General features: G+C 44.6%; 2 protein-coding genes across 5 annotated transcripts; one reads left to right on the forward strand and one right to left on the reverse strand.

Annotated features, from left to right (window-relative positions):
• Nucleotides 1–3,989: 3,989 nt before the first annotated feature.
• znf395a (zinc finger protein 395a) lies at nucleotides 3,990–18,973 on the forward strand. 4 transcript variants are annotated; one of them, XM_014334099.2, is made up of 10 exons: nucleotides 3,990–5,052; nucleotides 13,153–13,313; nucleotides 13,463–13,560; nucleotides 13,652–13,761; nucleotides 13,866–14,059; nucleotides 14,163–14,263; nucleotides 14,613–14,886; nucleotides 14,967–15,056; nucleotides 17,080–17,150; nucleotides 17,384–18,973. In XM_014334099.2, the coding sequence occupies exons 1-10, from the start codon at nucleotides 5,013–5,015 to the stop codon at nucleotides 17,493–17,495; spliced, it is 1,251 nt and encodes a 416-aa protein (XP_014189585.1). In that variant the 5' UTR covers nucleotides 3,990–5,012; the 3' UTR covers nucleotides 17,496–18,973. The 4 variants fall into 4 exon arrangements, with proteins under 4 accessions (XP_014189585.1, XP_042077498.1, XP_042077496.1 ...); XM_042221564.1 differs by lacking the exon at nucleotides 3,990–5,052 and adding an exon at nucleotides 9,694–9,820; XM_042221562.1 differs by lacking the exon at nucleotides 3,990–5,052 and adding an exon at nucleotides 10,617–10,882 and having other exon boundaries at nucleotides 11,046–13,313.
• A 107-nt stretch (nucleotides 18,974–19,080) lies between these two features.
• On the reverse strand, nucleotides 19,081–21,513 carry gtf2a2 (general transcription factor IIA, 2). The gene is made up of 4 exons (XM_005923953.2): nucleotides 21,314–21,513; nucleotides 20,112–20,216; nucleotides 19,868–20,025; nucleotides 19,081–19,279 (listed from the first exon to the last, which is right to left on the reverse strand). Coding segments are annotated over exons 1-4 (336 nt in total). The 5' UTR covers nucleotides 21,386–21,513; the 3' UTR covers nucleotides 19,081–19,278.
• Between the last annotated feature and the right edge of the window lie 5,202 nt (nucleotides 21,514–26,715).

Below are 26,715 nucleotides of genomic sequence, written 5' to 3' on the forward strand. Positions count from 1 at the left end.
GTGTGTGTGTGTGTGTGTGTGTGTGTGTGTGTGTGTGTGTGTGTGTGTGTCACATCCTATCATCGTGTGAGTCAGAGTTAATCAGAAGAGTTCAGCTGATGACTAAAAACAGTGAAACTATCAGCAGGCACGTTTACCACGTCCATCAGCTGCCAGTGGACGTATCCGTGGAAACGAGGAGTCTTCTTCACACACAGACGTTGGTATTGCAACCACAGAGGTGAAGAAAAGAAACGCACCTCCTGACTGACATCAGTTACGCACAGCAGTTATGAATGAGCTGATTTTGGGGTGGGGTTCGGCTATGACTATTTTCTGGAGAACAGAGTCCTGTTTTCTGTCTTCGCTGAGTTTAACATGTCACAGCGGCGGACACTGTTTACATCATACATGCTTCTCTTTGGTAAAATTATTAGGAAACACATTTTTTTTCATTGCTATGCAGATAATAAACTGTCATATTCGACTATTTTTATAGCACCAACTCACCTCGAGGCGCTTTATAAGAGAAGGTAAAGTTAGTTAAATCACAAATACACGATATTGTGAGAAGTATTCACTCACCCATCCAAACCATTGAATTCGGGTGTTCCAGTCACTTCCACAGGTGTATAAAATCAAGCACCTCAGCATGCACACGGCTTCTACAAACCGTGACAGTTTGCCACCTGTGCAACAATCCAAATATTTCCTCACTACTAAACCTTTCACGTTCAGCTGTGAGTGGGATTATATCAAAGTGGAAGCGATTGGGAGTAACAATAACCCCGCCATGAAGTGCTAGGCCACGTAAAATCACGGTGTGGGGTCAGCGGATGCTGAGGAGCATAGTGCACAGAGGTCGCAGACTGTCTGCATCCAAACTTCACGTGGCCTTCAGATTAGCTCAAGAACAGCGCGTAGAGAACTTCATGGGATGGGTTTCCATGGCGACCAGCTACATCCAAGCCTTACATCACCAAACACATTGTAAATGTGGGATGCAGTGGTGTAAACATGCCGCCACTGGACTCTAGCGCAGCGGAGATCTGTGACCAATCACACTTCTCCATCTGGTGGTGCACGTGTCTGAATCTGGCGGTTGCCAGGACAACGGTACTTGTCTATCCTCATTGTGCCGAGTGTTTTGGTGGAGTGGGGTTATGGGTTGTTTCTCAGGAGTTAGTTCTAGAGAAGGGAACTCCTAATTCAGAATTTATGGTCGAGCGGAGCGAGCGCCTCTGCTGTGGGCTCCACTCCTGCCCGTCGCCTGCAGTGAGCTCTGCTGTCAGATGGAGGCGGTGTACAAAGTATGTGCTGCAACCGGTCGTGGGCCCCTCTTGCTCATGTTGTTGTTGGTCCGTAAGCCAGCTGCCAAGGACAGTGAAGTTCTAACACACCGGGCATTAAAAATAATGAAAAGTGTCACTGCAGCCACTCTCTTTATTTTTTTATTTTGCAGTTTTTTCCCACTTCTCCCTGCTGAACTCTGCTATCGCTCCCTGTTCTATTCCTGCCCACCTATCAACCAGCCAACATTCAGCAGTCACATACGTGGACCGCACGACAGCAAATGTTCCCCCCTCGGTCCGACCTAGAAAACATTTATGGGATTAATACCCTGTTAATAATTCAGCATACCAAGATTGTTTCATGTTCCCAACTTTGTGGGAACAGTTTGGAGATGACCCCTTCCTGTTCCAACACAATTGCACACAAGGTAGGTTCAAAAAGACGTGAATGAGCCAGTTTGGTGTAGAACAGGGCTGCCCAATCCCAGTCCTCGAGAGCTACAATCCTGCAGCTTTTAGATGCATCCCTACTCCAACACAGCTGAATCAAATGGTTTGATTACCTCTTCAGCATGCCATCGTGTTTGGCAAAGGCCTGATAACAAGCCATTCATTTGATTCGGGTGTGTGGGAACAAGGATGCATCTAAAAGCTGCAGGATGGTAGCTCTCGAGGACCGGGATTGGGCACCCCTGGTGTAGAAGAACTTGACCGGCCTGAACAGTCTTGACCTCAAACCGACAGAACACCTTTTCATCCCAACTTGGGATTAATTGGAGATTGTCAGGCCTTCTCGTCCAACATCAGTGTGACCTCCCAAATGTGCTCCTGTAAGAACGGTCAACGATTCCCATAAACGCTCCTAAACCCTGGGAAAGCCTTCCAGTTATAGCTGCAAAGGGTGGGCTGAGTTACAAGTTATTATACATCTGAATGCAGATGTCCAAAAGCTTATTGCAATACAGTGAATGTTTTTAAACATAAAGGCTGGATGAACCTAATATTCTTCCTCTAAGTTCAGACAAACTGATGTTATTATATTTGACTTATAAAGCTTAGAAACAGGATTTCTAATCACACTGACTCTGACAGCATTAAATAAACTCAGCCATTTTAATATCTTTCTATTCACATACAAAGCCTTGAATAACCATCGTATCATCGCAGCAGAGCACAATCTTTGCTCTCGCTCTCTCATAGTTTCAGTTTTCTTCTCCTCCCTCTTCACTTTCTCCAGTAGGGCTGAGAATCGTCAATGATTTCTAGAATCGATTCGATTCAGATTCACAAGGTCCCGAATCGATTTGAATCGGGGAAATTTTGCCTCAGACAGTCAGAAATATTATAATTCAGATCATGCATCAGTACATTTCCATATTTTTGTATCTATAAAAAGGAAGCTGACACTTGTGAGACTTTATCAAAGGTGTGAGCATCACAGCAGATGTCTTTGTGTCAAAGTAGCTGAGGATAAAACACAGAAAAACATGAAGGAGAGTTTCCTGGCCTGGATTTTATAAAAATATTCTGCAGTAGATCAAAAATGAAAGAAAACCATTAATCAACTTATGAACATTAGCTGATGCTGCTGACGTGAAGCAGAGCAAAGTTACTGAGGTTTGATTAGAGACACAGCGTTTCGCAATTTTGTATAATTTTAAAAAGTTTAAATTTGTTCAGTATTGAACGGCAGAAATGAGGCTTTCTTGTCAGAAGTAAGTAAAAGGAAACAAACGGCGGCCGACAGCCTGTAAACAACGGTAGACTTGTGCGTAACAAGCAAGCGAATAATGCAGAAAACAGATTTTTAGACGGGAAACTGTGTGAGAGAGAGAGAGAGAGAGAGAGAGCTGTGCATGAAGTGTGATTTTATCCTGGTGGAAGCAAAACAGCGACAGTCAGAGTGAATCCATGACGATGTTTGTGTGAAGCTTGGTTTGGATCTTCTTTTGCTGCTGGTTCGGTCAATATTGTTTGGAGAGAGATCAAACTAACAGCTTTAGAATCGGCGCAAAAAGGGCGTGAACACAAAGCGCGGACCCGCCGAAACATCAGAGTCAGCGAGCTGTCAGCTTTCAGCCCCGACCGTGTCCGTGCGACATCTCACTGATCCCGATGCGTCGGCGGCTCCGCGCTTTGTGTTCACGTCTCTGTGCAGAAGCCTGTTCCTGCTCTCATTTACTGTTTCAGCTGTTTGGTGGTTGTTGAAATTTTGTGAGGTTTAACCTGAGATTCTGGCGTTTCAGGCAAAATAAATTAATATTAAAAAATCAATTCAGGATTTTAATGAATCGATATCACGTTATCCAAGCCAGAATCGATTTTAATCGATATATCGATAATCAAAACACAGCCCTATTCTCCAGCCTGTCACAGCAGATCGCTGCCCCTCCCTTCACATAGTTCTGTTGGGGGTTTCTTCCTGTTAAAAGGGAGTTCTTCCTTTCCGTCCACACGTTTGGAGTCTGAATGTCTAAAACTGATGAGAGAATCAGACTGAGAGTTATTCACCGAGTCATCTGACTGCTTCGGGTCTATCACGCCAGAGTGATGTCATCATCAGCTGATTAAACAACCCTGCATCCTGATGATGAATAGACCTTAAAAATAAGCTCTGCTATGCCCCAGGCATACACAGAAATGTGGCTCCTCAGGATAAAGAGGAGGCCACGTGTGCTGATAATGATGATGATAACTATTGGTTATAAATCTTTGAATATCGAGCCACGTTCAGGTTAACGCCTTTCAGATAAAAGAAAACAGGGGAACAGGACTAACCCATGAACAGCTGAACTTTGTCAAATAAACAAACTAGTCTCAGGATGGAAAAAGTCTTTACCAGAATCACTCAGACACTTCCTGTTTATTTAATGATGATGAGGGAAGTATTTCAGTATTTCTGTTGCCTTGGCTGGACTGCATCTTCAGGTCGCTCCGCGGCTGGTTTCAGGGCTGAATTTCTTCACCGATTTCCTTTCTGTCTTTTTTTTCTTACTTGTTGAATCACACAACTTCCCCAAAGCTCCGGGTCATGGACTGCTGCCCTCACATCCTGCTGTGAGATTGCTTCACACAGTGCTGAATTCCTTCTTCCATTGCGAGAGTCTGAAATAGCAGAACAGACCCAAACCGTGACGCTAACGCCGCCATGCTTCACAACTATCAAATCTAGCTCATGGCGTCTGATCCAAAACGCTACGATGGCGACAGCCAAAATATCCTTTGACTCTGCACGACAGCATCTGTACATCGTTGATATACAGTCTATGCGTCACTGAGGACGAACTGGTCCAGTGTCAGACAAAGAAGGATTATTTTCAACTGTGAATCAGGCAAAGCTGCTCTGATAAAATCACTAGGTTTACAGTATACACCCAGGTGCTCTGCAGGGCTCCCCACACTTCCAGGCTTTAAACTACATGCCTAACTGGTGCATATTTATGTGTGTTTGCTTATTTTAGATATTTTCTACTCTGTTGTCCTCGATGAAGCCTCGAGCTGAAACGTGTTGGTCACGTAATGAAGTCTTTCATTACAAGCGTTGCTGTAGCTTTGGCCTCTTCAGGTTTTCTCCTCTTCTTCTACGAGCACTTTTGAAGGAGGCGAGGTTGAACGCTCAGCTCTGTGCCTCGCAGTCACAGTGAGCTTTGATAGGCCGCAGCGACACCTCCTCCTGCCCTGTCCGCCCTGAAAGCCAGCTCTTTGCAGCACGGGCGGATAAGCAGTGGAGAAAATGGATGCATGTTGCACTCCTGGAGTTTTCTGCGCAGGTCTGAAACTCGTAAGTAGATCTTAAACTGAGTAAAACTGAATTTCCTCCATTTGTAGGCATCTTATTTACTTGATCTGCTGAAGGTGAAGCACTTGCTTGTTTATTGGTTGGATGATAATGTCTCCTTATTACTGTCATGTAGTCATCGCACTGATGCTGAAGCAGCAGAAACAGATGTATTAATGTGATCCTTTTGAGGCCTTTATAGGTTGTTTTCAGTGTCTTAGTTCACTAAGTAGTTGTCTAAGTAATATATGTGCACCCAGAAACACGCCATAACTGGGCGTTGTAGAAAAACACAGAGCTGCACTCCTCTCCTTTGCAGCGCAGCTCCATGCAGCACTGACACACTGCCACAGATTCCTGCACGCATGTAAATCACAGTGATTAGATGATTCCCAGAGAAGCCGTCTCAGGACATGTGTGACATACAGCTTTGAAACACGCCTGATCTTAAAAAGCAGGTGACACAGGTACGTTCATCAGATCGCCTGAAACGGCCTCAGTCTGAAAGCAGACACACACAGAGGAGTGAATCACGTCTGTGTGTGTGTGCTGACTCAGCAGGAGTAAGATTACAGAGAACGGTGTTTAAAAGCACCACAGAGAGCCTTTTGGCTTTACTATTCTTTATATTCTAGGATTTGCTGAATCTGATTTCTGTTTTCCTAAAACAAATAAAAATAAAAAAGAGCAGCATTTCCATCTTAAAATGATAAAAACAAAGAGCAAAAATTTCAGAAATTCAGGGAATTATCAGTTTGATGCTGAAAATATCCTGATGTGGGCACCACTTCATGTTTGGCCACCTCGCCTTCACTTCTCCTGCAAATCTGTCCATAAATTCCTGAGCAGCTGCTGAAAACTATCTGAAACAGTCACACATAGAGCTGATAATAAATATCAGGAGGCCTTTAAACAGTTTTGAGTCAGACTGAGAAAATAATTCATTCCTGATTAAAATCTCTCCGCATCTTGTGTCCTGCTGATGTTTTTCTGGCTGTTATTTTTGCTGTGAACTGTCACACAGTGGGAGCTGCGAGCGCAGAGAAAGTGGGTCAAACTGTCGGCGTGACTCATTAACACGGAGCACAAAAAGAGGCGGAATGTTCCTTTAACGGCGGCTCTGCGGGGCCTGCACGTAGCTCACGCAAGCAGCGCAGCGTGTGTGTGTGTGCGTGCGTGTGTGTGTGCTACGTGCAGCTCTGTACCCCTGCACACACGCTCCGCCCACAGCCGTCTCTTTGTTATCTCTGCAGGATCACACCGCTGAAACTCCGCAGATGTTCCTGCGCAGTAATCGAGCCTTAGCGCGAAATGCGCAGGCGCAGCAGATGCGTACGCGGTGCTGGTGTGTGTGTCCTGCAGCTTTGCCACAGACGGTCGGTCCGCTCCTGCTCACAATAAACAACAGTCCTCGGTGGGGTGTGTGCCTGCGCTCCAGACCTCCGCCAATCAGAGCTCAGCTCCTCCCCCACGTGGTGAGCTTGTTTACTACGGGGCTCGAGCGGCACCGCGGGTGCTGATGGGAAAACCCGGCGTGGATCGGGGAGCACCAGAGTTCAGAGTTCATGTTTGTTAGTCTTCGATCCTCCGGACTGTGTCACATGACGTTCTATGACGTCATAAACTCAAGGAAAGCGGGTTTTGGAGGCTCGTGCTTCTCTGATGTACGTGACTCTCACTGGGGATTGTTATCCTTCAGCAGGATCATATGTAGCTGTGATTTCTTTCATCTCATCGATATCTCTAAAATTAGAATCCACCTGTCTGAGAGTGAAACACTCGTTCATGCATTTATTACTTCCAGGCTGGACGACTGTAATTCATTATTATCAGGAAGTCCTAAAAACTCCCTGAAAAGCCTTCAGTTAATCCAAAATGCTGCAGCAAGAGTCCTGACAGGGACTAGAAAGAGAGAGCAGATTTCTCCTGTTTTGGCTTCCTGTTAAATCCAGAATTTTCAAAATCCTGCTCCTCACATACAAGGTCTTAAATAATCAGGCCCCATCTTATCTTAATGACCTTGTAGTACCATATCACCCTATTAGAGCACTTCGCTCTCGCTCTGCAGGCCTACTTGTTGTTCCTAGAGTATTTAAAGTAGAATGGGAGGCAGAGCCTTCAGTTTTCAGGCCCCTCTTCTGTGGAACCAGCTTCCAGTTTGGATTCGGAGACAGACACTATCTCTACTTTCAAGATTAGGCTTCAAACTTTCCTTTTTGCTAAAGCATATAGTTAGGGCTGGACCAGGTGCCCTGAATCCTCCCTTAGTTATGCTGCAATAGACGTAACTGAGACCTCCTGTCTCCTCCCCCTCCCTGATTCTGGCTCTGTTGGAGGTCTCTTCCTGTGCAAAGCGGGTTCTTCCTTCTCACTGTCACCGTGTGCTGCCCACAGCGGATTGTATGATTTGGGGGGTTTTCTGTAAAGCACCTTGTTGTTTCCTGACACAGTGAGAGCATAGAAAAATGTTCAGAAAGACCAAACAGTATCTGAACCTCTGTGTCTGTGATAATAACAGTGTGAGTGTATTAACTGTAAGAATTGTCAAACTGAAGATCAAATTTCAACTTTGAAGCCAAAGTTTGTCACCCAGCAGGACTCAGAGTACGTCTACCTCAGAGCCTCATCAACACTGAGCTTATTATTTTTATTTATTAACCTTTATTTAACCAGGAAGAATCCCATTGAGATTAAAAACCTCTTTTTCAAGGGAGACCTGGCCAAGATAGGCAGCAGCAGATGTCTCACAGTTACAGAAATTACTCAAACACAGGCAGCAACAACACACATGCAACAATAAGTGAAAGAATACAAAAAAATAAAAAAGTCAGTTAAAATGACAATCAATCTAATTGAAACAGTTGCATGTTATGGACTTGGCCTCAAGGATTCGTAGTTTAGATTTAAAATCACTTAATGAAATGAATTCAGTCATTTTCCATTCCTTCTGCAGTTTGTTCCAAGTCGAGGGTGCTAAATGGACAAAAGCTCTTTTACCAAGTTCAGTTCGGGCAAATGGAACAGAAAGCAACAAGTAACCATGCGGACGAAGAGAATACCGACCAGCATGTTTCATTACAAGCAGGGAACATATATAAGAAGGCAGCAACCCAAGTATCGCCTTATATATAAAACTGTATAAATGACAGTTCCTCCGACTTACCAAAGCAGGCCATCCTACCTGAGAGTATAACTCACAGTGGTGAGTCTGAAATTTACGGTTATTTATTCCCTCTATTTAAAATCATCTTTATTTGGAGGAATGTCTCATCTCACGTCTGTTTCCCTTCATGCTTGTGCTTTCACTCTGGTATGTGTTTTGTCCTGAGGGGCCACTCTAGTCCAAACTGGTGATTCACAGTTTAGTGGCACAAAGAAAGAAAAAGAAATCCTCCGACATCTGCGAGTCACGACGGTAAAGTTTGTGACTGACTGCATAAAAAAACACAAATAACATAAAGGTGGAGGCAGCAGGTATTCTTCTCACCTCAAATTTAGGATGACGGATTCTTTATCCAAAAAACTCAGAAGATTCCCGTTACAGCAGCAAACACAAACATACAGCAGCTTCATAAATGATATGAGTAAAAAGCTCCGTCTGCGTTTCAGGTTCAAAGTTTGGCTCCACTTCTGAAAACAAATCTGAACTTTTTAAATAACCCTGTAAGCAAACTGAAGCGATCACATGACCACGCTGACAATAGAAAACTGCGTTTCAATAACAGCAATGTCTGAGTTTATGTATTTCACTTTTACTTAACCAGGAGGAAAAAATGCTCTAGAGAGCAAAAACCTCCATTCCAGTCGCATCATCACAGCTGTGATCAGTAGACGTTTAGCCAAAAACAACAAAGAGCATATCAAGTCAGCTGCTTTGTCCTGACTAAATGCTGGCAGGTCGTGTTTGAAGGCCAAGAAAAACCATGAACAGGATTCATCCAGCATGAGCTCCAGCAACAGACAGACCGAAGGAGAGAACTTCCTCCACCTTTTTACAGGATGTAGGTCAGTCAGTGAGAACAGAGCGAGAAAGGTCAAAGGTCGAGCCTGTGGAAGGACAGACAAGCCAAGATAATCTAAATCAGTAAGTTTGCCACATAACATGACACAAAAAAGCTCCATAAAAGTTACAAAATCAGAGTAGCATAGAATAAAATCCAGAAAATAACCCAGTAGAAGAGCTCTGCTCAGTAGAAACCACATAAAATAGAATAAAAAGACTTCATGACCTCGAAGGTGAGAGTTTCTTTCCAGCTTCACACAGAAACCGAACCTGAACCAAGTCCTGTCCACTGTGGAGGTGGTGGGTGGGGGCTCTGCGCTGACCCCTGTGTGACCTGCTGAGCTGCCCCTCTGTTATTTTGAGTCTTCACTTGTGGCCTTTACAGAAAGCAGGGTCAGGGTCCCCGGACCTGCAGGGGAAAATGTGCCGGTTTGAATATCAGCCCTGCCTCCACCCTGCCTGCACCACCTCCCTGTCAGCTGAAAGACGCTGAGTGATGCCCTCCTCCCCCCATCCGCCCCTCCTTCGGTTTGGGTTGAAAGTTCCTACAGCAGCTCCTTTGCCTGCGTGCAGCTCTGAGGGTTTCAGGAGCTCCCGTCCAGCCGGATCCAGTCCGGGTCTTGCAGGTCTCTTGTCCCGCACTGAAGGTGTTGAACTGCAGCCACACACACTCTCCCTCACACACACTCTGAGCTCTCATTGAACGGCAGCAGACACACACTCAGGAATCCTCCGAGTCTTGTTTTTGGTGCTTTTCTCAGGCTGCAGGTAGGTGACAGCTGCTCGCTTTAAAGCACTTTTACTGCTCTCAGAGTTTTACTGCTGAAGCATGCGCAGTGCGCGTGTGTTTTTATTTATTTATTTGTTTGTTTGTTTGTTGTGTGTAGACTGTGTGTACTGCTGTGAGGATGGGGCTGCTGGGAGTTACAGCGTCGGGCTGACTGCTTCTCTTTTTCTCACTTCTTCTGTTTGATAATCATTTTTTAATGAAGGATTTTTTAGTTTTTTGTGAAAAGGTTCATATTTTTGTGTCCTCCTCCTCTGCGTCGTCCTTCCGATCAAACACAGCGTGAGGAGTTGGAGGAGCCTCACTTTGTGTTTCAGGAGTTAATGATCAGCTGCAGAGTTGCTATTTTCCTGTTCATGCGGGGCTCTTATTGTGGAGGGACGACGGAATCCGATTGGTTATGTGTGCGTGGGTGTGTCGGTGTGTGCGCACTAACAGACCGAAGTGCTTTATGTTGAAAAGCAAGGATCCTACAGGAGTGATTCCCAAAGTGGGCTCCGTGAGGCTGATTTTCGGAGTTGTTTGCACTTCCTGTTAATTCCATTTTACAGAAATTGGCTGCAGTTCAGCCAGAGGAGAAACAGAGCGCGCTCTCACGGTAAAACTCGGTGAATATAGGCAGACAACTTCTAATATGATCAGTAACTATGGAGACGCAGGACAGAAATCGAAATACCACATTCATGAGTGGCGTGTTTCTGAGACCGATAAAAATTTACTGATTTAAACTAGAACTAGAAAAATTTGCATTTCCTGCGAAAATGCTGTGTGGATGCCTTAACGCATAAGATGTCTGCTGAAAAAGTTAAAAAATTGCAAAAAGTTGTATGGCAGTGAAGAAACTGAAAATTTTGCAGAAAACAGGTGAAGAAGCAGAAATTTTTTGCTGAAAAAAAAAATGTTGTCCTGAGCAGGATTCGAACCTGACCCTCAAGGCAGCCACTTGTCTCACTGAGCCAAACTCATTCTGACAAAGAACAGGTGGAGAGACTGACAATTTTGCTGAAATGAGCAGAAGCTGCTGAGAATTGTGCTGATATGAGGTGAAAAGGCTGAAATTTTTGCAGAAAAGAGGTCAATCAGCAGAATTTCTGCTCAAAAGAGGTAAAGAAGAAGAAAGTTGCGCTGAAAAGAGATGAATAACCAGAATTTCTGCTCAAAAGAGTTTTTTTTTCTGAAAACAGCTGAGATTTGTGCTGATATGAGGTGAAAAGGCTGAAATTTTTGCAGAAGAGGTGAATAAGCAGAATTTGGGCTGAAAAGAGTTTTTTTTCTGAAAACAGCAGGAAAAACTGAAAATTCTGCTGAAAATGGGTGAAAAAGCTGAAATTTGTGTTGAAAAGAGTTAAAAAACTTTTACTGTTAACTGAAAGAAATTTTGCCATAAGCGGGATTTGAACCCCGGCCTCCCAGTCTGAGAACGGATGCTCATCTCACTGAGCTGAAACACAGGTCAACCCGGCAAGGAAAATCAGTGAGGCCACTGATGATATGGCAGAAATGGGCAAAAAATATTGCAAAAAAAAATTCAATATCTGAAAAAGTATAGAAGTTATGAGCACCAAAAGTCATAGCACGCATTAGCAGAAAGAGCAGAATTTTTTAAAGAAGAATAATTTGAGGGCATCCACACAATAAATAGAATAGCCCTTTATTGTGATTGCACATGTAGATAACCTCCAGCTGGGTGTTAGTGACGCTCCTGACCTCTGCTGGAGACATTGTTTGGAAACAGCTGACGTCCTGTCCCAAGTCATTAAAGGTACTTCATGTGAAACAGCCGTGCAGCCGAAACCACTTTCAAACCTTCTAAAGTCAGTGAAACGTGTGTTTGTGCTGCAGAGAGGTCGCCTGAAGCTAAAACACGGGCGGACTGCGCTCTCGTGTAATACCACTGTGAGCCACAAGGTGTGTAAGACAAGAACACGCCAACAATATTTAACCGCGTGTTAGCGCAATATGTGTGCGTGATTCGTATTTCCACCACGCTTGATCTCCGTGTTTGACCGCTGCACTGAAACATTGTTGCAAAGAGCTGCAGCGTTCTGGGGAAAGTTCTCATTGGAGAGTTTTTACAAAAAGCGCCTTTAATACTATAATACTGTGTAGAAGAGTGTGTGTGTGTGTGTGTGTGTGTGTGTGTGTGTGTGTGTGTGTGTGTGTGTGTGTGTGTGTTTGAACTTTAAGGGACACTCTGGTGCTTTGGTCACTGACATCACCAAATAGGACACCATTTAAAGAAGTCAGCATCAGAAAAGTGTGCAGGGAAGAGTTCAGGATTGCCTTAAACTCCAACATCTGAAAGCCTGAAGTGAAGCTAAAGTATGTGGACGCCACCCCTGACAGCGCTTCCCTGACTGCTCGCTCTGAATGACGGGAAATGGAGAAATTGTTTATGCTGCAGCTTGTAATGATCATCAGCCATGGCCTTCCAGCTTTCTACCAGCTGTTTTTCTCTGCTCATTCAAGATGACAATCACCCCCCACCTCCACCCCACCCCACCCGAGGAAAGAAATACACAGAGGAACATGTCCACATACTTTTGGTCACACATGTTAACAGATGTAAACTGATAAAAAGAGGCTGATGGACAGTTACACCCATTTGCTCTCTTCATGTTAATCCTCTACCCTGTTAGTGACAGTGATAGTGAGCTGGTAATGACACACACACACACACACACACACACACACACACACACACACACACAGCCTGACTGTAAATGACTCTGCAGCCTGTGACTCACTCAGATTTTAATCCACAGCCAACGTTTTCCCAGCAGAACGATTCAGATCCTCCAGTAAACTAAAAAACAACAACGATAAAAGTACACAGCGTGTTTGTGTACTCGGAGTGGATATCTGCAGGCGGAGCGTCTTTTGTCGACTGACAGTTAGATAGGTCGTCCACTGGTGCCCAACCTGTGGGATGGGCCTCTCAGAGGGTCAGCAGATAAATCTTAGCCGTGAGTTTGTGCACAGATGCAGTGTTTACACAAAGGCGGAGGTGTGGCGTTGGTCCTAATCCAACACGGCGTGGGCGGGGCATGCACGGTCCCTTCAGGTTTTCTTATCTGACTCATTAAACACCGTTTATAAATTTCTCCTCTGCTAATATCTGTGACCGAAGCAGACAGTGATGTCCTGCTGACGAGCTGCTGGTGGAGGTCCTGGTTCTGCAGCAGTTCCTCTCCTGGACAGAACCAGTACCTCCAGCCGCAGCCCTGCAGGTGTTTTTCTTCCAGCCACATGGTGGTTTCCTTCACCTGCAGCTTCCTGGCTATGCTTACAGAGACTCCTTTGTTTCTTGCAGACATGATACCAAAGGCTCGTCTGGGGAAGCGTTCTCCTCTTGGGGCACTTGTGACCTCTACCTGTCCGGGGGTCAACCTGGAGACTGGTGAGACTGTGGTGACGATGGCGGCAGCGGGACAGCAAGCGACAAGCAGAGCAGACGGCCATCTTGGATTAAAGGTGAGTGCTGGTCCTGGATGTTGAGCTGAGCAATAATGTGGGGAAAACGCAGCGTCTGTCCAAATTAAGAGTATTTCTGTTCGTGGAGGTTTGTGTTGACTGGCAGCTTTCTGAGCCAATCACAGTGAGCCGTGTCTGTCTGATCTCAGATGTATTTCCAGTGTGGAGGAGCAGGTGAATCTTCAGCCGACAGCTCCCCTTCATCCTGCATCAGATCCGTGTCCTCCAGCATCGATGTCCCAAAAAGGTCAGACGCGTCCCGCCTCTGGTGTTTATTTATCGTTTACTCTGTGTTTACCTGTAAACATGTTTAAACGCCGCTTCCTGTCATTCCGCAGTCAGAGGAGTCCTCATGAGGTGGACATGAACGAGCTGATGGCAGCGATGGTTCTCAGCAGTTTGTCCTGCAGCCCGCTGCTGCACAGCCCCGCCCAGCCTGACCTCACAGGTACACAACATCAAACAAACAAACAAGCAACACGTTTTTCCTCCACGAAGCGAGGCTGGAGGTGTTTCTCCCTCTGATGGTTTTTGTTGTTTTTGCTGTTTCAGCAGCTTCAATAGAATGTGGCGGTGGCGAGCTCTCCGACAGCGGCTACTGGAGCGTCGGCCACGCTCACCGAAGCCCGGCTCCTTCCCCGCCAATCAAAGAGTCCGACGCCAGCCCGGCCACGCCTCCTGATGAGGGTGTTGACATGGAGCTGGACCAGGTGCTGTTTGATGAGCCAGCACCACGGAAACGCAGGGTAAGTGGCGGTTTACAGCAGTCACAGAAAAACGATTTATTGATTGTCGAAGTGTCGAAGACCACGAAAGCTGCCGGTGGTGATGATGCGTTTCCTCCTGCAGAACTCGGTGAAGGTGGCGTACAGGTGTCTGTGGCCGAGCTGCGGTAAAGTGCTGACGTCTGTGGTGGGAATTAAACGCCATATCAGGACGACACACCTGTGGTAAGCCTCACCGGACGGCGGCTCCATTCTCTGGCGTTGCTCAGCCTCAGGACGAGCTAAATATGGAAGCTCATTACTGCCAGAAACATTTGAAAACTTCAGATTTATATCTTTACATTTTTATATCAAGTCTGACCGCAGCTGCTCCCACACAGATATGCAATGTGTTCATATTTACATTTATTTTTTAAATCCTGAAATTTTAGTATTTTAATGAAATTTCTGACATCAATGGGCTTCCATATATTTTTAAAAACTGTATTTATATAAAATTGTTCTTCAGAAAGTTTTTCTGACAGTAAGGAAGGAATTTGTTTAATAATAACCTCTGACCTCTGACCTCTTACAGCCGTGGTGGCGAACATGAGCGCTGTTCCCGCAGTGAGGAGGATTTTTACTACACTGAGATCAACCAATGGGAGCATCCGCAGCAACGGTCTCCTCCCCATTCTGGACACAGCGGCTCCTCCCCCGCCTCACCGGCTTCCTCCCCGTCCTCGCCTTCCAGCCCACCAACACCGTCTCCACCGTCTCCCTCCTCTCCCTCCTGTGCCGCCCTGAGTTGCTCCGCCCCCTCGTCTTCTGGCAGCTTCTGGCAGGTCCAATCAGAGCACTCCTACCAGGTGTGTTGATGTTTTTTCGGCTGTAAAATATTAATGATTACTTTTATTGTTATAGCTAACTCGTATTTTTTTGTGTTTAGGCTCCTCCTCCGAGTCAACACGTGGTGTCAGCGGCAGCAGCCACACCATCCTGCCGTTGGACAGCCCCGCCCACCACCTGCCACAAACAGGTAAATCTTCAGAGCAACTAAGATCTGTATTTATAGGAACCTGAGAGAACTCGTTATTAACAGGTCGCTCCCGCACATCTGGGATCTCCATGTTTGATTTGATGTGGTTTCCACGTTTTTACGCCATCACGGGTACATTTATCCAGGCTCATGATGCCGCGAGGAGCACGCTAACTTGCGATCAGGGATCTGAACCTTTGTTATCTGTGAAAACATAAACACAGAAGTATCTAAATAGTCTCTGCTGCGGGCTCAGCACGCCCACAGAGGATAAACAGCGGAGCTCAGCAGGCGTGGGTGCTGCCCGTCTGCAGGCTCAGCTGATATCGCCCCCAACACGACGCGGATACCTGGATGTAAAGTCAGAGCAGTTGTTGATAAGCTGAGTTAATAATAGAACTTTGGCTGTTTTTAATCACACGGCTCTGCAGTAGGTGTCTGTGTCGCTGTAGTTGAAGCAGGATGCAGCTGCTGCTGGGGGAGGTGTGAGCTTAAAGGTCGAAAAACAAAAAACAGTTCGATCAGAAAGTTTCCCCAAAATTCAGACTTCAGTTTTTTAATAATCAGGTTTTATTGTGAAGGTGTGCTGAGCTCACACTTTGTGTCCTCGAAGCTACCGAGGAGCAGCGTGGACGGTTAGACACTACAGCTGCGTCGAATGGGCTAAAAAAAACAGTATCCGGTTACCATGACGTCTGGCACCAGATGTATCCTTCAGTGAGACCCACAGTGTAATTGGTTGGGTCCACGATGAGACCAGCTCACCTGTCCCCCCCCCCCCCTATTTGTAGCGGAAGGAAATTCAGAAAAAGGATCGTGAAGCAAACTTCTGTTTCATCCCTTTAATCCGACAGAATGAGTCAGACTCATCATTACTGCACCACAGAAGTTGTTGCTTCCCTGCTGGAGCGTTCGTAGGTATTTCAGGATCCATCAGAGAAAAAAGCTTCGATTAAAGCAGGAAAAGTTTGCTGCTGCTAGCATGGCGGCACCCGGACACCGAACGTCTCTCAGTCTGAGGTGGAACCGACATAAAAACTAAAAGCGTCCCGCAGCAGGGTGTCAGAGGTGTAAGGTGAAATTTTGGCTCACTTGTGCTTTGGGCACAAAAACTCGGCGTGACAGAGCTCTGACGAAGCTGCTGCCCTCGGCCGGGTCTTTACGGCGGAAAGTCCACAATTAACCCAAAGTTATCCTTAAAGAAGAGTGAAGGTTGTGTCCTAACAGTGTGTGTGTGTGTGTGCACAGTGAGGCTCTGTCTTCATTAAAAACAGACTTTTCTGTCCCCGATCTGCAGAGGAAGCAGCACGGAGGACTTTCCCTGAGAATTTTAGGTTCTATCCAAGTTTTTAAAGCTAATTACGGTGCATCCCCCCACAGCCGGCTCTCTGCCCTCACTTCTCCAATTCGGTGTTTTCTCGGTGAGTGTGCACAGCAGCCGATTGTTTGCTTCCTGCCACCGCAGCCTGTTCAAACTGGTTTCATTCTGGAGAAAGGAGGGTGCGTACTCCTCCCTCATGGTTTCATTCAGGCAGGAAAATCCCCTCACATCATTTGTGATTAATTCTCCATGAGCTGTGCGCTGCAGAGCAGCGCTGCCACCTGCAGGCCGGCAGAGGACACTGCTCAGCGGTGACGGCCGTAAACAGCTGCTTCATGCACGACTGCACGACTGAAAACAGGCAGCTGGGCCTGAAAATAAAAACAAAACACCTCCTGACGACGAGCCAGACACACAATAACATGAACGTGTGGAGGCGTCTTGTCTTTTTCATCCTTCTGTGGCGCTTTTATCTCATGTCTTCGATTCTTTGTCTCTGCTTTGGTCATTTTATGTTTGTTTTTTGAATTATCGTGCTTCTCTTTGACTTTCCAACGTGGAATATGAACACTTTAATCGAGGCTCCGTCCCCGAGAACGGGTCACGGCGCCCTGCTTCTGTTTTTTTTGTTCGTGCTTCAGAAAGCAACAGAGAAACAATGAAAAGCTCCAATCTGACCTCCTCTTCCTCTCTCTTCTTCAGAGTCTGTCATTCCGGGTGCGTTCGGTCAGCGTGGGAGAGCAGTGGCTGCAGCATCAGAGCGCCCCCTCCAGGTCAGTGCTTCTCTTTTGTAGAACAAAGACTGTATATATGAGATGGCTGTAGTCTATGAGATCCTCCCATTCAGCTGATCACTGAGCTCAGTGCACACGTCCCTGATAACGAAGCCACGGGAGGAAAACTCGATGACACAGTGGCGTCTGATTGGCCAGCTGCTGTCCTATGTTGGCTCGAGCTTACAGCTTCCTTTCATGTGCGTGAAGCTTTTGTCTCCGTGTTTTTTCAGGAGGATTCGCGGCGAGGCCAAAAAGTGTCGTAAGGTTTACGGCATCGAGCACAGAGACCAGTGGTGCACAGCCTGCCGCTGGAAGAAAGCCTGCCAGCGATTCCTCGACTGAGGCGATGGGAAGAGGCAGGAAGACTGGGAGGAAGAACAGAGGCTGGACTTTACTGGTGGATGTTTCTTTTAATGTTTTTACATCTGGAACCAGAAACGGTCCCAAACCTGTGCGATGAACATTTGGCAGCTCTGAAGCAGCTTTACACGTCCGCGTCACTTCCAGCTGAGAGCTCTGCGACTAAAGGAGCATTTCACGGTTTCTGCCGCTCACAGCAGCTGCTCTTATCTCTCTGTAAACACTTTGACTCTACTGATCTGAAGTAACTACACTCGGAGGTCAGTTTATTAGGAACACAGCAGCAAATCTGCCATCATGGAGGTTTCAACACGTCGGAGCTGCTTCACACGTATCCTGCTCAGCGATGTCGACCAAATAACAGAAACGGACGCCTGAAGTGAAGCAAAGGTTGAAGGTTACGTTTTTAATGAGTCAGATTTACAGACTGTCCAAGTCTGGTTTGGTGCTAAAAATCCAAATTTAAAAGAAAAGCAGCACACGTGAGATCCTGGAAGTCGGATTTTAGTTTGAAATCTCAAGCTCAGCGTCTCGCTGTGGGAGGGTGAAGAGAATATTTACAGGCAGTTTCTACAGTTTTTTCTTTTTTAACAAAAATTTAAGCAGAAAATTCAGTGCTGCTTCCATTTTTTAAACTTGCTGCTCCTAATAAACTGGTGACAGAGTATGTAACATTTGCGTGCATATATATAAATAGAGCTATAATGAAAGAGTTCCTCTTGGAGCTAACACCTGGCACCTATTTTTTTGTTTCTTTTTGATATGTTGTATAAAGAGCAGAACTGACCGTCAGCAGCTTCTGATCGCTGCGACGTCGGCGAGTTTCTGAGAGGCTGAAAACACTTAAAACGAGACTTTTCTCGAGCAGGTTCTGCTGAAACGCGGCCGCTGACGTCCCGTTTCTCAACATCTCGTCTGGATTAAGTCTTTTTTTTGTAATGTTTGGAAGCTGAAGCCATTTCCGTCTCTGTGCAGTATTGATCCGTTTACACAGAGTTATAATATCTATATTTTATATCTGCTCTTTTCTGAGATGTACATACAGATGATGTATTATGGGTCCAAATATGACGTCAATAATCAGTCTCACCGCAGCGAATACGAGACAAAGATGTGTTGATATTCTGTTTGTTTATGAAGCAAACGAGGAAGCTGAGGAGCAAGATCGTGTCGTTTTTACCGTGATTTCTTTTCTACATGATGTCAGTCCTGATGTTGTAGTAAATAAAGCAGAAAAAACTCTGGAAACGTCTTCGGTCCTTTTATAATCTGAACAAATCGCGGTTTAAGACTCATTTAATTTTGTGTTTCTCACAATCTTATTTTCACAGATCCGAAGCTTTTTATGAATCTCAGTTTTTGTCTCTTGGTTTAAGGTTTTTAATTCTCGCAAATCTGAAATCTCTTCTTGTAAATTTGAGCTTTTTCTCACAAATTTGAGGGGGGGGATTTGTTTTTCTTTTGAATTTAAAGCTCAGAATATCAACCCCCACCCCACCTCTTTTTTTAAAACCTTTGTCCGTCATGATACCTGATGGAACAGAAGAGCTCGAATGCTCAGAGGTTCTTTGTGTTTTAAATAAAGTTTTTATTCATGACTCAGTAATCACAACAAACTGAACAAAAACTTCCGTAAACAATAAAAAACAAAGCAAACTGCCGCACACACCCACACAGGTGACCGCTGTAATAAATTATATGTACAGTCCAGGTCCATCCGGGACTTTGTCCCACAGAGGAACTCCCAGAGAGCCGGCCGCCCAAATCTAAAGAGAAGAAAAGACGACATTAACGACGAATAACACCGGCACAGAAGAAGAAAATGTGAGAATCTGCTGGAGCAACTTTATGTTGACTGCATCTTTATGCTGTGGTATCAGCATCTGCTTTCACAAATCAGATCTTAAAGCCTTTTTTACTTATTAAACAGCATATTTATCTGTGGATTTTATTGTGAAAGGTCAAGGTAGGAAGTAGCTGCACTTCTGCACGTGTGTAAATGAAGAGACAGCAAAGTGTTTTTGAACGTTAAAACACGCACGCTGAGATAACGGATTATTCTGAACAATCATGCAAAGCTCCTCTCAGAGTCCAAGCATTAAAAAAAAGGAACAAAGCGAGTAAAGCTGAAGCACAGAAACAGCAGAACGTCTGCCGCAGAGCACGAGGAGCTCGTGCTGCTGCGTCGTGTCGGCAGAAAATGTTTTAATGAACAAAAACGATTTTGGTACAATTGATTTTTAAGAGCTGCACTCAAATAAGGTGAACAAGGAGGGCCGATTCTGATGGACATGCGCACGTGTGTGTGTGTGTGTGTGTGTGTGTGTGTGTGTGTGTGTGTGTGTTGTACTTGCCATTTATCAGTTTTGTTGTGGGTCGACTCGCTCTTTCCATCACAGGCGACAATCTTGACCTTGTCGACCTTCACGAGCTCGGTGACCTCTCTGAACTCGACGTCGTTCAGAACGAACGTCCACACGTTGTCGCAGAACCTGTATGTGTTCAGAGATCCCTGAGAGGTGGAGACAGAGACAGAGGTGGGGTTGGATGATTTTTTTTTTTAGGAGACGGAGCTTGAGAAAATACAGATGGACTCACCCTGAAATTGACCCTGTTGCGGACTCGGTTGGCGAGCGCTGTGTTGATGGCTTTATCGAACTGGAGGAGGACCTGAAGAGCGAGCTGAGGAGTTATCTGCTGAGTCTGAACACACACACACACACACACACACATTTATTAGTTTAAATTTAAGATTTTTAAATAATAAACAGGTCAAAGAAATGGTGGGAACACGCGATTATTGTAGTAAAACACAAAGTCAGGTGAACATTCGAAGAAGAAACCACTGAATCTATTTCACCTGCACAGGTGCAAATGAAATGAGATGAACTCGAGGGCAACAACAAGACAACACTCACAAACAGGAATGTTGTGACAGCTGATGGCACACGGAACAAAACCAGAGAATTACTTTTGTTTGTGTAGTTACTCTCCTAATTTTACACCCAGTTCCTAAAATTTTAGCCCAGCAGACCGGTGGGTGTGCTGCCACCATCTGGTAGAACTCGGTACAACAGTGAAGTGCAGCCATTCAAACTTGTGTTGGCATCTTTGCCAACATGAATTGTTTTTGAACTAAAGTCTTAACACTTTGTTAGTTCTAAAAGGTTTAAGACTTTTTTGAAACAAGACTTTACAGAAAAATCAGAAGCACAATTTACATTTTCAAGCCAATTTTTTTCTGAAGTGATTTAAACAGATGTGCTGTACTCAGGTCATCTGCCACTTTGCACTAAAGTGGTTTGGTCTTTGAGCACACAGGACTTTCCTCTGCCTCTGGAGGGAGCACTGATTGGTCTACGTGTAGTTAAAGAGTCAGATGTTTCCTCGTATTTCTCACCACCTGAAGAACAAACTATACTCTCCCACAGTGCGGCACACCTGAGAGGGCGAGTGTCAGAGCATGATGTGAGGTTCAGACGTGAAAAAGAAGCGTCAACTCGTTTAATTAAAAGGCTTTCTCACCCTTGAACCAGGTAAACAGAACCTTCATCACTGTTACAGAACAGTAACTTGTACGTCTGTGAACTTTGACCTCCTCGCTTTTATTCATCCCCTACAGCTCACACCTGCAAAATTGTAACCCCTCTCTGGTAAAAACTTGATTTTTTGCTTGTTTTCTGGAGTCTAAAACATGGTACAGCTAGCAGGCTACTGTTAGCTCATCCGGCTAACAGGCTAGCGGGGAGCTGAATGCCACCAACTGGCAGCACTGGCTCCGTGTCCGCGGGCAGTGTTACCTGTATAAGCTCGTCCAGACTCTCCTGCAGGCTGTTTCCCAGCGTCGTGTTCCTGTACAGCTGATACGCCATTATGGAAACTCCGAATGAGCGAAAACCAGCAGCGAACTATCCTCCAAACACAGGACGAGCAAACGGAGCTAACTGCTTCCCTCCACAACAACAGCCTGAACGACCACAAGCTAAAAAGCTAACAACACACTTCCGCTAAGATTTTTCGCAATAATTGTCATTCTGACTACGTAAAATAATTTATGCTTTTAAAATATCAAGTTGTTAGTCGTTGACATTTTAATTTAATATTTTAAATTCATTTTATTAATTTAGTTCAAAAGGTATTTTGAATATGTCAACAAATTTACTTTTATTAGTTTATAATCAATAAAATATTTCCTTTATGATTTTGTTAAAAGTCATGTATATAATTTAAGTAATTTTTATTATTTGTTTAAATATTTTATTAAACATTTTCATCTATTTTTAATATTTTAAGAGATTGTGTTACTTTATTCACCTTTTTAAAAAATAATTTCATGTTATTATGTTACAGTATTTTCAGGACTTCCGACGAGTGGATGTGATGATGTTGTGTTTTTGTCAATACTCATGTTTGCTCAGAAAGGACTTTTTATTTTGGAGTTTTATTTTGGAGGTGGCCTCTTCCTAGTGTGTATTGCTTACTTGATGCAGAAAAAGTCTTTTTCCTTCGAGTTTTCGTCCTTTTAAAAAATGATTTCATCCACGTTCGATTTCTACTTTGTTTGTACCAGTTTTATAGGGTTTCTAGTTATTTTTCAGCTTTTTGCTCGTCTTGTTTTTAAAGTGAAGCTGATGAGATATCACAGCTGTGATTGTAATAGGAAGCACTAGATGGCAGCAAAGCTTCAAACTGTAGAAACACCAACCTTCCTCTGCAGCTCCTTCATTTATGACAGCGGTTCCTAAACTGTTTTTGCTGGGCCACCCTTTGTTTTACAAGAAAAATGTTCGCGCACAAACACATCCTCCAACCACACACTCCCATTTTTTGCTCCATTGCGGTTTATTTCACACCTCAAACATTTAGTAAACAATTAAGCAAATACAAGTAATCTGCAATAAATCATAGGCAGTAATAAAATAAACTTCTAACTCTTTCACGCTGCGTCCGCACCTACACGGGTATTTGTGAACACGCAGCTGTTTCGTCCACGTAAACGGCGAATCACCGAAAACGGAGATTTTTTTTAAAACTCCTTTTTGCGTTTATGTGTGGACGAGGAATACAGAGTTCTTCATGCAACGTCAAAGGTATGAGCCTTTTTCACGTCACGCTGTGGCCACATTATTGTTTACATGAGATGAATTGCAGAATGGCAGATGGAGACAAAATACTGTTAATCTGACTGTCTGCAGGTTTACACGCAGTTACTGTCCCTCCACTTACAAAGGCAGAGGCGTCACGCTGTGAGTTGGTTTTTTCCTGTGTAATAATATTCAACATTGCATCAATACATTTTTCAAAAAATGCCTCTCTGTGCAAAATGGGTTTAAAAACATAAACAGCTGTGGGATCCTGTTTGTCCGTGATTTGAACCGGGGGACAAATCATGTCAGGATCAGCCTGATGTTATTTGTATCCCGCTGTGACTTTACTGTATAAAGAGCTAACATCTCCAAACTGTCAGGAGTAGTTAGTCATTACAACAAGTGTTTGTGAACTAAAGATCAAGAATGTGAGATCCTGTTTGTCCGTGATGTGAACAGCCCAGCGCTGCTCCCGACACAGGGGAAACCAACCCTGCAGGGAGACCTACCTCAGCACCTGTGCAGGTGAAGCCAAAGGGAAGATTTGCTTCACCATATTTTCTAGTCTTTGGCTTAGAATGAAGTTGGTTTGGAAACATATTCAGCGATGCTTCATCTCCTGCTTTGCGTTTGTGTGGGCGCCCCAAAGCGTTTGTTTTTTTCCCCCCTTTTCACACCGCCCCCCTGCAATGGCTGTTGGGCCCCAGACTTTGGGAAGCTCTGATTTATGAGTTTCTCTGTTATGTTGCCCTGAGACACTGGCCCCACCCATCAATGCCAGTGGAGGTGCTGGAGCCTATTCCAGCTGCCACAGAGTGAGAGGCGGCGTGTATCCTGGACAGGTCACAGGTCTGCAGCCTCTTGGTGTCAAATTGCAACCAAAGTAAAAAACTTTGAAAAGTGTGGAAAAAGCAGTGTGGCTTACCCCATCACTGCCCCTCCTGCCTCCGAGAGAGGAGGCACACAGCACTGCTGCAGTGCATCATGGGACCATCACCAAAGAGTGTGTGATCTGGAGACAGTGCATCAAATTGTTCTGAAATAATTTCTCACAGATGCCTCAGCAGTGTCGAATTATGACCTTTATTTACTTTTGTTCCTTTCCAGCGACTCCAGAGGCGTCTCGTACCTCCTTTAGCTCGCTCTTCATGTGGTCCAATCACGGCTGAGGACACCAGTGTGAGCGACGCCCACATTTAACCTGCAGGTGGAGGCCATCGTCGGCCTCAGCTGCTGTCACAGAGGAGGTTATGATGGGATGTCATCACTGAACAGATCTGTTTGGCCAGCCGTTCTAGTGACCTCTGACCTTTCTGCAGGTAAATGATAAAAAATGGCGTGTTAATCTGGAGCCGTCTGTCGCTGCTCCAGATGATAACACATCAGGTTTCACGTACCCCTCACTGAGCATGCCCAGTGACTCCCACCCAGAACAGCTGAGTACGCTGGTCTCAGAGAAGGTAACGACCAAGATAAACAAGTTAGAGGATGTACCTGATGATGTCAGCACAGGTGAGAGCTGCAAACAGCCACTGATGTCCGAGTCCGAGCCATCCCTTACCTCGCACTTCAAACAAATATGTAGAACTGATTTTTGTCAACCGATTAATTAAATCATTAAAATGAGAAACGTCTCAGTGATGCTGAACAACTACTTCATGCTTTATTACTTCTGGACCACAGTAATACATCATCAGCCTGTTCACTCTATACATATACATATTTTAATAATGATCTTGTCTGTGTGTGTTTATTTTGTAATGTTTATATTTTTCTTTAGTTTTTATTTTAATACTTTTGTGGTTTATTTTTCAGTATTTTGACAAATTTTATTTGAATCGCAGATATGAATTTTTTAGTGTAATTTAGGTAGTATTTTAGGAACCTCTTAATATCATTTAGCATATTTTTGGTCTTATTGTAATTTTGCATTTTATTTATTTTTATTTATTTATTTATTTTGCATACTCCTCCCATACTGACTTCTCTTCACTGGCTTCCTGTTAAATCCACAATTAAAGTTCAAAATCTTTCTCCTCACATACAAATTCCTGAATGATCAGCTTCCACGTTCTCCTAAAACACCTGAACTGAAGGCAGCAGGACTCCTTCCTGGTTCCTGAAGATGCTCCACCTCTCACTCAGGTGTTCAGTTTTAAAAAGACTCAGGTGTTTTCTCTTAGGTGTAAAACCAAAATCCCTTCGTTGTTGGGATGTTCTCTGTGACGTCACAGTCATCTTACACAGCACTCGTGTGAGCAGCAATAAAACTGAAGTCAGTCACAGGATAGGAGACTCTTCCACACAGGAAACGAGTCCGATCGTAGTCACTGCTTTGTCTCAATTGTTTCCATTACAGCAATGATTCCCATTGGGTCCTGGTACTGCAGGTTGAAATCCTGTACTAGTATGTACAGATCCATTTTCATATAAATAGGAGATGGTTAGTTTGATATATATTAGATATTGCTCATTACTCTTGTGTACCAGTGGCAGATGGGTCGCACACTGACTTTAACAGCAGTAGTAGTTATTTAAAGCCAACAGCCTGTTTGGTTTATGTTTAAAGGAAATCTCTTCCTGTTCTGTTTCAGTTAGGGTGAAGCTTTCAGATGCGTGGGCCCCTGTGGGATTTTCTGGTCTTTAAGTTGTCCACAGTGCTCTTGACTTTGGAAATCTGTTCTCTATATTTGCTCTATCGACTTTAGGACAACAGAGAACTGTAGCACTTTGTAAAACTCTAATCTGGTAGAAAAAATACAATAACAATAATGTAGGATAGAGTGTCTGTTTGTTCATTTAATCCTTTGAGCTCGTGTTGTGTGTTTGTCATAGTTTCTGTCTCCTCCGTGTTGTCGCCTTCACTGAAGCGAATCAGCCTTCGCTCTCTGTCTGACCCCACACGCGTCACATGGACGGAGACTTGACAGATGGTTCAGGTGGAGATTTAACAGCTGATAGTTTAATTGTGGAGCGTTTGCTGTGGGTGCGAGGAGGTTAAACAGCTGATTAATGCGAGGCTAACAGCGAGCGGCTCCTGCAGTGGCTCCTCCGTCTCTCGCCGCTGTGATAATGAGCTCATTCGATATGCAGATTAGATCCCCGGAGGCCTCGTACAATTAATTGTTCTCGTTGACTCGAGTAATTGTTTGTTTGCAGGTTTAATTTGGAGATTTAGAAAGCGTCACATGACGAGCGCGAGCCGAGCGTGATGTAATGAGCGGCAGCTGATCTGTGACGTCATGTTATGGCCCAAATGATGGCCAGCGCGGTTCAGTTACAGCCTCAGCTGAGCTTTGGATCACATGTGTCACAAAGCAGGGGTGTGTCTACAAGGGGGGCAGTGGTGGCACCAGCCAAGCCATCAGACTCGGGTACTGTTAATCTTACAAAGTAGCTGAGTACATTTACTCAAGTACTTCTCTTAGGTTTAATGTTCTTGTACTTCAAGTATTTCTATGCTGCGTTCTGCTTTTATATACACCAGGTAATGAGGGAGAGGAAACAGGCGGGGGCACAGCTGGAACTAATGACAGAAGAGGGGCTGTTGTGATTTGGCACTTGATGAGACAAGGGAAGCAGAAATGAGAGACCAGAGACCATCAAAATAAAACAGGAAATGACTAACAGATATGACTAAATCTCATATCCCGATATAAAACATCTATCGTCTGATAACGATATAAATCACAAAAATGTAACATTTTCTGTAAATTCTGTGAATCTCGGGCAGCTGAAGTGTTTCCAGCTGGGCGTCGTGTATCTGGAGTCGAGTGTTTTACCGATGCATGAAACTGCACATTTTTAGATGTTTTCTTTGCGGCGTGCTGCAGGGAACAGCCTGTTCTAACGTTTGAGTCTAAGGTTTATTTTTTAGCACCTGACGCCTCTTTTTTGCTTCTCATCGGTAAATAGTCTGCATACTATTTCACATGATTCAGTTTATTTTGAAAAGTCTCAACAGGATCTTGAGCTTTATTGTGAAAGGTTTATGTGGAAAATAAACAAGCGGACACGTGATGGTTTTACCATTGTTGTTGCTAACGACAACACATAAAAACAGGTGTTTGTCCGTCCATAGTGTGTGTGTGTGTGTGTGTGTGTGTGTGTGTGTG

The sequence above is a fragment of the Haplochromis burtoni genome, unplaced genomic scaffold, assembly GCF_018398535.1.
Source record: "Haplochromis burtoni strain Fernald_Lab_line unplaced genomic scaffold, NCSU_Asbu1 Contig_69, whole genome shotgun sequence".
Classification (NCBI taxonomy): Eukaryota; Metazoa; Chordata; class Actinopteri; order Cichliformes; family Cichlidae; genus Haplochromis; species Haplochromis burtoni.

Coding starts and splice junctions, on each gene's coding strand:
- gtf2a2 (XM_005923953.2), bottom strand. CDS start 21,385: ATGGCGTATCAGCTGTACAGGAACACGACGCTGGGAAACAGCCTGCAG. Junction 20,217..21,313: donor GTCTGGACGAGCTTATACAG/GTAACACTGCCC, acceptor GTGTGTGTTCAG/ACTCAGCAGATAACTCCTCA. Junction 20,026..20,111: donor GCAACAGGGTCAATTTCAGG/GTGAGTCCATCT, acceptor TCCACCTCTCAG/GGATCTCTGAACACATACAG.
- znf395a (XM_042221562.1), top strand. CDS start 13,089: ATGGTGGTTTCCTTCACCTGCAGCTTCCTGGCTATGCTTACAGAGACT. Junction 13,561..13,651: donor AGCATCGATGTCCCAAAAAG/GTCAGACGCGTC, acceptor GTCATTCCGCAG/TCAGAGGAGTCCTCATGAGG. Junction 15,057..17,079: donor CCACCACCTGCCACAAACAG/GTAAATCTTCAG, acceptor TCTCTTCTTCAG/AGTCTGTCATTCCGGGTGCG.